The 15,218-nt window shown below is 46.0% G+C and overlaps 1 protein-coding gene across 1 annotated transcript; it reads right to left on the reverse strand.

Moving 5' to 3' along the window:
- Positions 1-565: 565 nt before the first annotated feature.
- Positions 566-15,085, reverse strand: HDAC3 (histone deacetylase 3). Its single transcript, XM_035014331.1, has 15 exons — positions 14,965-15,085; positions 14,775-14,857; positions 13,287-13,429; positions 8,797-8,878; positions 8,610-8,666; positions 8,433-8,488; positions 7,926-8,059; positions 7,334-7,414; positions 6,886-6,959; positions 6,658-6,722; positions 5,522-5,611; positions 5,329-5,387; positions 4,734-4,813; positions 4,298-4,455; positions 566-1,221 (listed from the first exon to the last, which is right to left on the reverse strand). The coding sequence occupies exons 1-15, from the start codon at positions 15,017-15,019 to the stop codon at positions 1,152-1,154; spliced, it is 1,287 nt and encodes a 428-aa protein (XP_034870222.1). The 5' UTR covers positions 15,020-15,085; the 3' UTR covers positions 566-1,151.
- Positions 15,086-15,218: the final 133 nt, after the last annotated feature.

Below are 15,218 nucleotides of genomic sequence, written 5' to 3' on the forward strand. Positions count from 1 at the left end.
GGTCATGATCCCGGCGTCCTGGGATCGAGCCCCGCATCAGGCTTCCTGCTGAGCGGGGAGCCTGCTTCTCCCTCTCCCTCTGCCTCTCTCCCTGCTCATGCTCTCTCCCTCTCTCTCTCTCTGTATCTCTGTGTCTCAAATGAATAAAAATATATATATATATATTACAGACATCCTCTTCTAACTTGTTAAAAAAAAAAAAAAGATAATGAGCAACTACTTACGTTGGGCACTGTGCTAAGCACTTGACGTGTTTTATCCCAATGTATCTTCACCAACCAGCATCACACCATTTCAAACACCCAGGTTCAAAAACCTGAACTCATCTTCTACTCCCTCTTAAGCCAGTAATCTGCCCAGGTTTGTCTAACTGGTAACTAGAATGCTCTACTAACTCCTTAATATGAGTAACACAATCCACGTAGAATGCATACACAGGGCCTAACGTAAGTGCTGAATGAATGTTAACTATGATTTTTATTATATACATCATCACCCCCCTTCCTTCTCCTTTCATACATAGTCAGCTAGCAAGAATTAAGAATATTCCCAGGAAGGCAAAAGGTACAAAAAATACCAACTTGGTTTATTGGATAAAAACAGTGATAAAATGGACACAAAGCCAAAAGTTAGAACAGGACATTTTCACATCCTCCCCGGACTCAAAACCGTACTTCCTATCATCTGGGGTTAAGGTGTTAGGGAGCCAGAGCCCTCCCAAATCCCTCACTCTTCACCTGCACTGGAAACAAGGCCTGTAGTAGGAGAACCCAGGAAAGGAGAAAGTCAGAGGCAAAGTCAGCCCTGTCTACACCCTCATCCCTAAAAGTCTCTGGGTTGGAGGGAAGCAGGGAAGGAGTAAGGGGGCCAAAGTGGCTGGGACCAGCCTCTAGGGCCCACTCCCCAAGATGTCCTAGAGGAAGTTATCCTTGTCCCCATCCAATCCCTAATAAGTACCATTGTCAGGCCTTGGGAAAAAGAGGAAAGGGGATAGTTGGTTCAAAAACCAGATGTGGTCTCCAAACCCTCTTCCAGCATTGGGTAAAAGCCCGGAAAGTGACCATCCAGGGCTGGGGGCGCCACACCTTTTCCCTCCTGATCAAACAAGAGGTAAAAAGGAATTCCTTGGGACAGAGCAAGCCCAGCTGCTCTTAAATCTCCACGTCGCTTTCCTTGTCATTGTCATGGTCTCCATCATAGAACTCGTTGGGTGCCTCTGGCCTGCAAAGCAAGGGAGACAAATCAGGGTCCTATTCTCCAAGTTCTCATCTTCTCCCACACAGCTACCCTCTCTGGAACCACTTATTAGGCCCCTTTTGTCGAGGAACCACTCCTCTCCTGTTGGAAGATACTGGTCGCTATCCATCCCATCCACTCATGCAGTCAATAAACATTTATGGAGAGACACTCTGTGCCAGCCACCATCACAAGCCTCAGCGATACAGTAGAGATAGAAGTTGGATAAAATTTCTGCCTATCCTCAAAAAACTTACCGAATAAACAAGACTGACAACAACTAACAAAGTAAATAAATAAAGATGGTAATTTCCCATGGTGGCAAGAGCTCTGACACAATGAAATGAAGGGATGTGACCGAGGGTGAAGGGAGGAAAAGGGTAAATTTCAGGCAGAATTATTAGAGACAGCTGTTTTAGGAAGGTAAGACTTCAAGTCTGAGACGGGGCTGGCCAGGCAGAGATCTCAGGAAGCCCATTCTGAGCTGCAAGAAAGCTAAGTACAGAGTTGGAGGGAGACTGACGTATTCCAGTAAGAGCACAGAGGCCAGGATGGCAGGAAGCGGTGTGCGGGGAGGGGAGTAGTTACAGATGAGACCATGGACGTAGGGAAGCACCAGCACGTCTTTTAAAGCCATGGTCAGAAAATGGAGTTTTGTTCTAAGAGCAATGGAAAGGAGAGTTGTATGTGGGGGAGTGAGTGAAGGGATGTGAAAGCAACACAGGGCCCAGTAAGTACTCAATACTGATTTCTTTCTTTTTGGAAAACTCTTCTCTGGGAGAACACAAACAACTGAAAACCGAATTACCTTGCCCACAGCTAATAACTAAGAAAGAAGGGAGAAAGTCATCAATGAGAAGCTGGGAAACAAAGTCAGGAAAGGCCCTATCTGCCTGGTAAGCAATGTCTCAGTTACCTCTGAGTGCCTCAGGTGTGGAGGTGTGGAGTCAGAGACTCAGGTTTGATTCCCAGCCCTGATATTTAACTAGCCGTAGGACCTCTGGCAAGTTACTTAACCTCTCTGAGCCTTAGATTCCTCCTCTGGTAATTTACGGTTAACAGCCACCTCTCAGGGTTGTCTGGTAACAGTAGAATGATGACGTGATGATACGTACATTTTAATATAATGCATTTAGTATTGAGTCTGGTTCTTAGCAAACCCACAAAAAGTCATAACTCCTATTATTACTACTCTGCAAGTGATATGCAAGTTGGAGCTATAGGCATCAAAGAACAGGAGCTTGGTGGGTGGTCTGACAGTGAGGGAGGGTTTAAGGCAGGAAGAGGCCTGAGCTTCTGCTGGCTGTTGAGAGGGGTGGTACTTTACAGACACTAGACCCAGATACCAGCCTAGAACCAGAGATGAAAAAGCCCAACTTTGCCAAAAGGAGTAATTTAAAACAGGTTTTTTTAAAAAAATCTATTTCTAGGGGCGCCTGGGTGGCTCAGACATTAAGCGTCTGCCTTCGGCTCAGGTCATGGTCCCAGGTCCTGGGATCAAGGCTCCCTGCTCAGTGGGAAGCCTGCTTCTCCCTCTCCCACTCCCCCTGCTTGTGTTCCCTCTCTCGCTGTGTCTCTCTCTGTCAAATAAATAAATAAAATCTTAAAATAAATAAATAAATAAAAATTAAAAAAATCAATTTCTAGAAGTCAAGCTTCAGAGACCTGAAGAAGTTGACAAGGAGGTGAGACGTTAAAAAGGAATCCTTAGGCCAGATGTTCAGATACTTCCTCAACAAGGAGTGGGAATAAGGGAGTGTTCATGGAGGAGAAGGAATGGACTGGTCCCAAAGGTCCAAGTAGCAAAGCTCAGGTCTAAAGGAGAGATGTGGAAGCTGACCTCTGTATTAATACAGAGAAGCAGAGTCTGGAAGGGTCTGAGAAGGCCATGTGACTCTGCAGCAGAGTCAGCTCAAAGCTCTAACACTGCGTGGGAGGTGCAAGCGTCCAGCTGTGGTTATCCCTCAGCCACGTAAGGATATCTGTTCTCCATTAAGTACATCTGTTTCTCCACTTCTGTGTTCTGTTGTCTCTCCCCTTCATTTTCCAGACAAGCCTATTCTGGGATTAAAAAACAACAACAACAACAACACCTCTATCCTAATCTCTTTTTTTCCTAATTCAATGCATCTGCAAATATTTTAGTATGTATCTCAGAAAAATAAAGATTAAAAAAAATAACAATGTAATTATTATATCTGAAAAAATGAACAGAGGAGAGAAATCAAAAGGCCTTAGAGGGCAGTATGTGAGCAGTGGCCTGTCTAGCTCTGAACCTGGAAGGAGTAAAATGCTCAAAAGATTATAAACTGTTACAGATTGTTTGGAAGGCAATTTGGCAGCAGATACAAACAATTTTAGTGCACACAGCCTTTGACCTAAGCAGAAACAATTCTGGGAACATGTGTATCTATGGAAGGGGTTTCAAGGCCACGTTCTTTGTAATGGTGAAAAAATGGTAAATAATATAAATGCCATCAATGGTACTTGGTTAAGTTATGCTACATCCACACAATGGAATATTATAAAGCTGATAAAATAATGAAGCAGATCTATATATAATCACATGGAAAGACACACTGTTTTGTTAAAAAAAAAAAAAAACAGTTTAAATTGTAGAGCAACCTGCATAGAATGATCCAACTTGCATTTAAAAAAAAAGATGCACAAACTCTAAGAATGAGTGTGCATGTGCATTTGTGTTCCTACGTGCATGCTAAATAGTATACTTAAAACCGATTAAAAAAATCTATTTGAAAAGATATAAATCAAACTATTAATAGCAGTTACTTTGTGGAACTGGTCAGGGATTATGTGAATGCAAGCTTATCATATTTTGGTGCTGTTTAAAATTTTGACAATAAATATATTACTTATTTATGGCCACACACACACACACACACACAGAAAGAATGGGGGATTACAAGAGACCAAAGAGTAGGCATACTAAAGCAAGTAAGCCAGGGTCGATTAAGCTAATGCCTTCCAATTTACTTTTTTCCCTCCTCAATTCCCCAACAAGCCTGCTGGAAGCCCCTGCTCTCAAGTCGCTGCCCCAGACCTGCTATAGTTCTCCTCAGGACCCCTCTCCTCTGCATCAGCCTCATCAGTTCTGTCATAGGTCAGGAGGTCTGCGGGCACATCATGAATCTGGACGCTGGGTGCGTGGTTCAGCATCTTCAGGTTTTCAAAGATTGTCTGGCGGATCTGGTCTAAATACTGGTTGGGGATTTGGAATAGAGAGCGAGTGATTCCCAGAGCATCCACCCTTCTAGCTGCCTTCCACCCCTACCGTCCTAGTTCTAATCCCTGCACCTGATAACTGTCCCTCCCAACCCGGACTGCCTCTACTTTAACCTGGGCTGCCTCCTAGCTGATTAACAGTGATAGTGATAGCTGAGAACTTTTTTCTCTTCTCTGGTTTCTCCAGTTTCCCACATCCTGAACCCCTCCTAGGCCCTCCCCACCTTTGTGTTCAACTTCTCCAAGCTGCTGACCTGGCGTGAGTTCTGATTTTCGATGCGGGTGCTGACATCCGGGTGGAGCGTGAAGTCCGGGGCAAAGTACTCAAAGTATTCTAAGAGGGGAAAGGGAGATTAGAGGAGAAGACATGGCTCAGACAGAGACAGGCAGGTCCCAAGACTTCCCAATCTATTTCCTTCCCATTCAAAACCCCTGCATAATAGCTGTCTAATCTTTTCCCTGCTCTGAACTCAGCAATTTAGTCTGCAGAGCTCCTGGAGTGTCAAATTTCCCAACTGTAATAAAAAAAAATTTTTTTTAAATTTCCATCTGCCTTCAAATCAGGCCATTCTGGGGGCGGCTGGGTGGCTCAGTCTGTTAAGTGTCTGCCTTCAGCTCAGGTCATGATCTTAGGGTCCTGGGATCAAGTCCCACATTGGGCTTCCTGCTCAGCGGGGAGTCTGCTTCTCCCTCTGCCTCTGTCCCTCCTGACCCCCCACCTGTGCTCTCTTTCTCTCTCTCTCAAATAAGTAAATAAAATCTTTAAAAAACAAACAAAAAACAAATCAGGCCATTCTGGGGTCTTCTGAGAATGCCTCCTGCTGTGGGGTAGCAGGGAGTGGTCCTTACCACTATAGGGAAGCTCCTCACTAATGGCTTCTTCTACCAGCAGTGATGTTTCGTATGTCCTGAAACCAAATAGCAGAGTGGGCTAGGCTGAGCAAGTGGGCTGAAGGGCTCACCTGGCCATCTCTCAGGGAGCCCCCAGCTCACCAACTCACACCGGACAAGGGGGAGGAGGAAAATCAGGGAGCATGCTCACCAGCAGCGGGCAACATTTCGAACAGTATAGCCACCACCACCTAGCACCAGTAGAGGGATATTGAAGCTCTTGACATATTCGACGCATTCCCTGTTAAAAGGAACCACAGGAATGGCTGGAGGAAGTAATCAAAAGCCAAAGTATACGTCTCTAGGTATTGCCTGGAAAGGGCACAAGGGAACTAGAAAAGGTAGTGAAATTCACTGAGTTACACTCTTGAGATACATGTACTTTATTGTCTATATGTTGTGTCTTAGTAAAAATTGAAACATAAAGGGCATTCCCACCTCTCTCCAGCTCAACACCCACCCTGGCACCTCATCTGCTAATCAACTATTCTCATCAAAGTACCAGCAAGTGCGGTCAGCTCCAGCCTCCACAATATAATTCTAATCACTTACTTCTCATTGGCCACCAACTCCACCTAAGCCCAGGCACCACATCTACCTCTGGACAACACCAATAGCTTCCTAACTGGCCTTCCCACTCCCACTCCTGTCCCGACCCTCACCCCAAACCTTCCTCCATTCAGCAGTCAGAGCAGTTGCTTTCAAACATCAATTGGATCATGTCCCTTCCCTGTTTAAAATCTTCCAGCAGTAGGGCGCCTGGGTGGCTCAGTTGGTTAAGCGACTGCCTTTGGCTCAGGTCATGATCCTGGAGTCCTGGGATCAAGTCCTGCATTGGGCTCCCTGCTTGGCAGGGAGTCTGCTTCTCCCTCTGACCCTCCCCCCTCTCATGAGCTCTCTCTCTCTCATTCTCTCTCTCAAATAAATAAAATCTTTAAAAAAAAAAAAATCTTCCAGCAGTTTCCGATCATATTTGAAATACAATCCAGACTTCTCACCAGGATCTAATGGCTCTGCACGACCTCACCACGGCCAACTTCTTAGGCCTCACATCAAACCATCTCCGGCTTTATCCCCATGTTGTCGCCTCACCACTTTGACTTCATCTCCTCATTGGCAACACCAGCTCTTCCCTGTCTCAGTGCCTCTGCGTGGGCCCTTCTCGCTGCTTGGGAGGGACTCTCTCTCTCCTCTTCCTATGGCCCTTTCCCCAACTACCCCCACTCCAGGTACTGAGGCCCAAAGCCACTTGAAAACCTGGGGGCAGAGAAGGAGGGCAGGTCTCACCCATGTCCTCGAATGCTGAGGTTGAAGCAGCCCAAACGATCACAGCCCAGGGAGTCAGCTCCACACTGCAGAAAGCAAAACCCCAGGCAGCTGCAGTGAGATAACTGATCAGAACGTCCCAGATGTCCTTCACTTCTTTTTCCCGACAAACGCAGGGGCTATCCTCCTCCCTGATCTCTTCCCCTAAGCCCAGGGAGAGCCCTCTTGAGGAAGCACCGGCAGTATTACCTGGAGCACAATGCACGTGGGTTGGTAGAAGTCCACCACCTGGTTGATAACCGGCTGGAAAAGGTGCTTGTAACCTGGGAGAGGGCCAAAGATGGGCACCTGGCACCCCAAGGGGATGGGGAGACAGGGAACAAAAGGAAAAAAGGGGTTGAGAGAGCATGTAGCCCAGGAAAAGGGACAACCCCAAGAACCAAATCACTGGTTCTGAACTTCTGGATGGGGTCCCAGACCACTTTGAGTGACTGATGGAAGCTAATGACCCTTTTCCCAGAAAAATGCACATACACATAATATGTTGCATATAATTTCCGGGGGGTTCATGGTCCCTCTGAAGGCCATTCTTCCTTGAGGACACCTGGCCCAACAGTAAACAATACCAGGCAGAAGACGTTAATTCCAGGAGAGGAAGAAGGGGCCTAGTAAGCAGGGAAAAGACCTCAATACTTACTCTGGTCATCAATGCCATCCCGCAAGGGCACATTGAGACAGTAGTAGCGGCCACTCTCTGCTCCAACCTCATACATATCACCTACAGGCAAGCGGAGAGTAGGGGTTAGGAGCTATACACAGGGGGCACCCAAATCCAGCTGCTTCAACTTCAATACATACACTGAGGGCCTCTCACTACATCTGTGTACCTCCACCACACATTCCCTAGGAACACTTAGTCTCCTGTGGCTTGCATTCATTCAACAAATAATTTTTGAGGGCCTACTATGAGCCGACCTATGGACTAGGCACTGGGGATACAGCAATAGACGGAACTAATGAAATGAATGAAATGCCACCAAGCTTATATTCTTGGGGGGTGGGCATGATGAGGGAGACAGTAAACAAAACAAAATTCAAACAGCAGTGAGTGCTCTGAGAGAGGCACACTGACATGACAGAGAAACAGGGAAGGACGAATCACCTTAACTGCGGTGGTCAGGATAGACCTCTCTGAGAAGCCACCTGAGCCAAGATCTGAAGGCTGAGCAAGAGGCTGTCACCGTAAAGGGCCGAGGGTGTGAAGAGGATGGTTATACCTATTCCCATACCTGTGCCAGGAAAGAAGTAGTTTCCATATTTGTGGAAGGAGACTGTCATCACCCGGTCAGTGAGGTAGAAGGCTTCCTGAACTCCATCACCATGGTGGATGTCAATATCAATGTAGAGCACCCGAGGGTGGTACCTGCGATGAGAGCCAAGCCAGGGTCTGAGGTAGAGTGGAACCCCAACCCACTCCTCCCAAAACAAGGTTTGGAATTATGAAGAGTCTACTTAAGCCCAAGTCTCCTGAAACCTAATACCACCAGTTCCCTACGGGCAACCCTGGGACTCCGCCTGGAGGCAGGGACAGGAGAGGGATGTGCAGAGAAGACTGAAATGTGAGCAGGCAGCAGGGAGCCTGCAGCAGAGCACGGAAGAGGTAGTCTGAGTAAAGCATTAAGAACTGTGGAGAAGCTAGTGTGGGGGTGGAGGAACGGGACAGGGCCAGCACAGCGTGAGATACCTCCTCAGCCATGGGTCTCATAAGTCCCTCCATCTCCTCCCAGGCTACTTACTTGAGCAGCTCCAGGATGCCAATCACAATGTCATTGACATAGCAGAAGCCAGAGGCCTATGGTGAGACAGTGGTCTTACAAAGACAATAACAATTCCTCTACCCAGCTGCCCCCTGGTGTCATGCTGACAACCTAGACTAGGGCAGTCATTGTCTCCCCCATCACCTCCTCACTCACCTCAAACTTCTTGGCATGGTGCAGACCACCAGCCCAGTTAATGGCAATATCACAGATCTGAAAAACACACACCCAACTCACAGTCCTCCTTGCTCACCCCCAAAGCTGGAAGCTCAGGGTCAGGGTTAAGGCCTTGAGTTGGAAGGACCCACAGGAAAGGGAGAACAGGACTCAGGGCCATGGTCACCTTGTTGTTCAGCTGGGTTGCTCCTTGTAGAGATGCGCCTGTGTAACGGGAACAGAACTCAAAGAGCCCGGGAAACACTGGGCTACAAGGAAGAGAAGCGAGTCAGAGTCCTTTACCTCTGTCTAGGTCCTTCCTACACCTCTCCCCTGACTCCAAACCCCTCCAACCTCCATTCTTCAAAAAACTTCTCCCAGCCCCTATACATCTAAGTTATCTGCAAATTTATTCAACAGATATTTTGGACCATGTACCAAGCCCTGTGTAAGGCAATGGATGGGAAGTAAAAAAGCATTTAACTCTGTCAGGGAGTTTGTATCCTGGTTGTGGAGAAAAGTAGGCAGCTTCTAGGTACTTAATCACACATGCCAAAAAGGAAATAATTTGAAAGGGAACATAAACTTCGTTTCTCTTTAAAGATTCTTTTATGATATCATATCATATTTTAACACAATGTTCAATAACATTCTTTAAGAGTCACACATTTTTGGGGCGCCTGGGTGGCTCAGTCGGTTAAGGGTCTGCCTTTGGCTCAGGTCATGATCCCAGGGTCCTGGGATCGAGCCCTACATGGGGCTCCTTGCTCAGTAGGGAGTCTGCTTCTCCCTTCCTCTGCCTGCCGCTCCCTCTGCTTGTGCTCTCTCTGTCAAATAAATAAATAAAACCTTAAAAAAAAAAAAAGTCACACATTTTTAAGCAAGAACTACATTCCTATATACCTGAAATAGTAATAATAATAATCCACAAAGAGCCTTTAACACAGTTAACACAGTGTGTGGTACCTAGTATTCTACACGTTGATAAATACTAATTATAATTATTACCATCTTCTTTTTTATAAAAAGGAGAGGCCTGAAGCCGGATACAAAAGGTTATATACCATAAAGCTCCATTTATATAACACTCTGGAAAAGGCAAAATATAGGGACAGACCTCAGATCAGTAGTTGCCTAGAGGTAAGCTGGAGAGAAGACATTGACTATAAAAGGGTATATGGGCCCTTTGTGGGAAAATGGAAATAAACTATATTTTGATACATACTGTCAAAACTCTTGAACTACACACCTAAAAAGGGTGAATTTTACCATATGCAAATTACACCTTCAAAAACTTGACTTATGAAAAAGGAAAGGCTTAAAAGATCCTTACTTTTAAGTCTCAAAAAAAAAAAAAATAGTGCAGCTGACACATTTAGCCATGTGAAAAAGAGAACTACAGGAAGTTTTATAGTTTCTCAAAGGTTCTAGGAAGAATTAATGATTAATACCTAGAAAACGAAGCAAATGAAAAAACAGTGCAATTATCAACTCCAGGAAAAACAAAAAGGTGTAGAGGAAGTAAGATTAAACCACAGTATACTATTTGGCTCTATAGTAAATGAATTTTCAAGATTTCAACAATGTAAACATAGAATAGTTATTTAATAAAAATTGTGATATAACTGTACTGTGAAGCTGGGAGGGGAGGGCAAGCCAGGGTGATGGTATGAGGAGACTAAATGCTCATTTCCCATACTAAGAGCTTTATAGACAATGCTTGAAATTGAAAAGTGAAAAAATAGCAATAGTAGGCATGAAGTATTACAGATTATTAGTAACAGTAGTAGATTAGTATCATTGCTTTGAAACCCAAAGATAAATACCAGAAAAAATAGCTAAAGGAGCTGAAAGTTGCTGCCCCTGGGGAGAGGGATTTATGAGTGGGAGGCATGGATATGGGACTGTTTTTTTTTTTTTTTCCATCAAAAGCCTTGCAGTATAATTGGGCTTTTTATATTGGATTAATTTGAAAACAATCAGAAATTAATTAAAAGGGAAAATCCCTGATTCTCAGCTGCAATACACAGATAAGCATGATTGTAGCTTACGTCTAACAGCACAACTGATGCAGTGCCAAGGGCCGAGTGGTAGTATTCCCTAACTGCACAGAGCAGTTACAGAGCCCCAGTTGGGGCCTGAGGGCTGACTCTGCATTCCCACACCTATAAAGTGAGCTCAGAAATAACAGTAGCAGCAATAACAAAAAAACAAGAAATCTCCCAAGATAGCATGCCACTAAACACCAAATGACTAGGGCAGCGTGTACAGGACAGACCTCTGCGCCTGGTGTGGTCAAGAAAGGTTTAGTGGTGTGAAGCTTGAAGGTGGTGGGAAGGTTAGGAAGGCCTTGGAGAGGTTGAATGAGGAACAAAGGGCATTCCAGGAAGGCATCCTGTGCAAGCAGGGGTTTAGGGATAAGCCTGGAAAGGTGCTCAATGCCAGCCTTCTATCTTCCAGCTCAGAGTGCTTCTATTGGTAGGATCTTCAAGGAAACAGTGTTGTGTTTAAAAACCAGGGCTCCAGGGGCGCCTGGGTGGCTCAGTCGTTAAGCGTCTGCCTTCGGCTCAGGTCATGATCCCAGGGTCCTGAGATGGAGCCCCGCATCGGGCTCCCTGCTCTGCAGGAAGCCTGCTTCTCCCTCTCCCACTCCCCCTGCTTCTGTTCCCTCTCTCACTGTGTCTCTCTCTGTCAAATAAAAAAAATTTTTTTTGTAAATCTTTAAAAACCAGGGCTCTGGATCTGAAACCTGCCACTTCCACTGATCAGTTTTGCAACTCAGGTTAGTTACCTAAATCTCCTCAAACTTTGGTTTCCTTATGCCTAAATTAAGGCACAAGACTATTACATCTCACTGTTGGTGTGAGAATGAAGTGAATGTACCAGCAAACCTCAGCACAACAGAGTAAGCACACAATAAATAGTAGCTGTTGTAGGAAACTCTATAGGACCAATAGCCTGGTTTCTTCAAGAAATAAATTCAAGGTAGAGGGGCGCGTGAGTGGCTCAGTTAAATGTCTGCCTTCAGCTCAGGTCATGATTCCAGGGTTCGGGGATCGAGCCCCACATTGGGCAACCTGCTCAGCGGGGAGTCTGCTTCTCCCTCTCCCTCTGCCCCTCCCTCCACTTGTGCTCTCTCTCTCACCCGCTCACTCTGTCTCTCAAAAAAATAAATAAAATCTTAAAAAAAAAAAAAAAAGGAAGAAATTCAAGGTAGAGAAGGAAACACTACAGATTAAAAACCTCAAGAGATGTATCAACCAAATACAATGTACGGACCTTGTTTATATCCTAAATACATCAACTGCAAAAAAGAAAAAATTAGGATGCAGTTGGAGAAATTTGAATACTGATTGCAAATATGATGATATTAAGGAATTACTGTCAATTTTTTAGGTGTGATAATGACAGTGTTGAGTGTGTGCATGTATGTTTTTAAGAGTATCATTTAGAGACACACAATATTTATAGTTAAAAAAAAGTGACATCTGAGATTTGCTTTAAAATAACCTGGGATGCAGGGGCGCTTGGGTGGCTCAGAGTTGGACTCCTGATTTCGGCTCAGGTCATGATCTCAGGGTTGTGAGATCCAGCTGGCATCAAGTCCTGTGTCTGCCCACGTCCCTATTGGGCTCTGAGCTGGGCATGTAGCCCGCTTAAGATTCTCTCTCTTCCTCTGCCTACCCCCCACTCCGCCCCTGCTCACTTGCTCCCCACCTCTCTCCTAAAAAAAAAAACAAAACACTAATCTGGGATGCAGATGAAGTAAGAATGGCCATTTGCTCTAAGTGTTACAGGTGGTGACAGATATATGGGAATTCACTGTACTATTCTTTCAGAAACATTTGAAATTTTCCTAAAAAAAATCTAAAAATAAGTTGAGTAAATGGTAGCTGTTATGATCGCTACATTTTCATGAATATATATGAGAATGTAAGCAAGGATATTGGTTTATCTTTGTTATCTTCCCTTCCCCACAGGGCCTCTGAGTCTTCTTCATATGATAAAGCTCAATGTAAACCTCTCTCAATGTAAATCACTCTCTTGCTTTTAGGACACTTTGATAATTTCCCTCTACTCTAGGGATAAGAACCCCAAATCATAATAGGGCTATTTAATTTTTAAAGGCCCTGCCCATCTCTTTAGCCTTGATTCAGATCACTTTTCTATTCATATTCAGTGAATGACCTTTTTTCTGTTCCTCAAATGAGTGACACACTAACCTCTCCTAAACCCTCAGCATACGTTGTCCCTAATTTCCACAACATTCCTGCCCTCACACCCTATCCTCCCAACCACCTTCCATCTAATTATCTCCTACTCTTTCTTCAGATCTCACCTCAATCTCCATTACATCCTCTAGCCTCTACTGACCAGCCCACTCCCAAGACAGGTAATTCTCCTGCATATACACTCTCACAGTCAGCCACCTACCTCTCCTTCACAGGACTTAGCACAACTGTAATATTAAAATTTTGTTGTTATGTATCATTGCGTTGCCAGCACTTAGCACAGGGCCTGGCCTAGAGCAAATGACCAATATCTGTTGAATAAACAAATCAGTAAATGATGATTCACTGACAAATAGGACCCCCTTCACGTGTTCCCACTGCTGCCACAAGACCTCACTCAAGTGTTCTATATGGCTGGCATTAAAAATCCCAGTTCTCCCCTCACCAGTCATCGCCCACGTTGAAGGCATTAAGGCTCTTGGTGAAGCCTTGCATATTGGTGGGGCTGACTCTCTGCAAGAAGTCGATGTAGTCCTCAGAGTGAAAGCGACACATGTCATGCTGGGAGGCCTGGTACGGCTTGAAGACCTCGGGATGGAAACATAAGGAGAACCCAGGGGAGATCAGTCGCATTCATCGGGCTGAGACTGCCCACACTGAACCCAGCCCCGTGGACTGTCCAAATTCACACACATCAGCAGTCTCCTCACCCCTCCGATCCTTGTTATTCTATTAAGCAAAGGTCAGTGAAGAAGAGAGGCTCTGATTAGCCAGGTGGGGTACTATGATCAAGTCTCCCAAAGAACAGTGCACTTGCCTTCTCCTTCCCACTTCCAGCCCAACCTTTCCCCACCTTCTCAACCTTGAGCCCTTATCCACCTACCCTGTTCCTTGGATCTCCTATGTTTTATTCTTTCCATACTCATCTCCTCCCCCTGGCTCTGATTCCGTCCTCTCCTCCGAATCCTTAATTTTAGAGTTAAATAATATGGGATATGTGACAACCTTCTAATTAAAACCCTGGGGTGCCAAGGTGCTAAGCCAGAGATTTATTATCTTTTGGAGGGTTCACACACTTCTTTAGAAATTGGGCAAGAACAAAAAGCTTCTCTCCCCAGAAAATGCACACAGGTATGTACCAGCAAACAATTTCAAGGGCTTCATAGATTCATGCACTAACCTCACCTCAGTCTTTTCTAAAGCTAATTCACTTGTCTGTGCCTCAGCACAAACAGTGGACAACATTCATTCATACTGTTGACTAATTTCCCTCGTGACGCATGAGGGCTGAGCTTAACTGTTATAATCGCCTATCACAACTATAAATTCCAAGTTGGGGGTTGTCTATCTCCATGTGCATATCTGGGAGATGGAGGATTGAGTAGCAATTAAGTAGAACCATGTGGGGAGTATTCTAAGTTGATAAGGAAATACCCAGGACATCTCCTGCTCTCTTCCACACACACATACACATTTGCACACAGGGCTACAGAGTCCTCCCTGGAGCTCTAGCTCCTTGGAGGTGGAGAGAGGTGGCAAAGAAAGGGTGAGAACTGCGGTGGGAACACCTACATCCAGATAAAGTGATCCAGCCCCTCTCTCCTGAAGCCACAGCACTGCCCACATCCTAAGATGCTGGGGAGGAAAACACTTTCTATCGTCAAACCAGCCCCACTCCACCCTAACCACAGGCCAGATGTTGGTCTACCTGAGGTCAAAGGGTGGCCGACCTAAGGTGAAAAAGTAACTCCCATTAGGTCAGTGGATCCATCCACCTACACTCTGCATATGGCGGGTGTTCCTGGCTCCTTCCATCCACCCTGCCCCCCACCCCAAGGGTGGGTTGCACTTGGTGCATTCAGGGCAGCCCACCTATCCTAGGGCCACACAGCTCGCCGCACCCTCAATACCCAGCAGCGATGGCGAGACTCACGATCATCTTCTTATAGAGACCGTAGTGAAGGACCAAACTATGGGTCAATGCCAAGCGATGGGGCTTCATAGGGTGCCCTGCCCCTGGGGGTGGGAGAAGAGAGTTCGTCAGTTCCCGACGCCGGAGTTATAGCCCCCGCCTCGAAACTTCCGCGTCCCGAAGCTCCTCGTGTACAACCTTGCTCCCTCACCGTAGTGGAAGTTGCCCACGTCGGGGTCGTAGAAATAGGCCACGGTCTTGGCCATGGTGCCGGCGGGAGCAGGCCCCGCGCCTCCGCCGCCCGCCCGGCCGCCTGCCCCACCCCCGCTCCTACGTGCTGCGTAAGCACGCAGCCTGCCTCTGCGGAACCGGGAAGTCCAGGCCCCGCCTCCCTGACCACGCCCCCTGCGGAGTTCCGCCCCTCGCTCGGCTTTGCCCTTCTAGGTTCCCGAGCTTAAGCTTCTG

This window comes from Mirounga leonina, unplaced genomic scaffold (assembly GCF_011800145.1).
Source record: "Mirounga leonina isolate KUSES-001 unplaced genomic scaffold, KU_Mleo_1.0 Mir_168, whole genome shotgun sequence".
NCBI classification, from domain to species: domain Eukaryota; kingdom Metazoa; phylum Chordata; class Mammalia; order Carnivora; family Phocidae; genus Mirounga; species Mirounga leonina.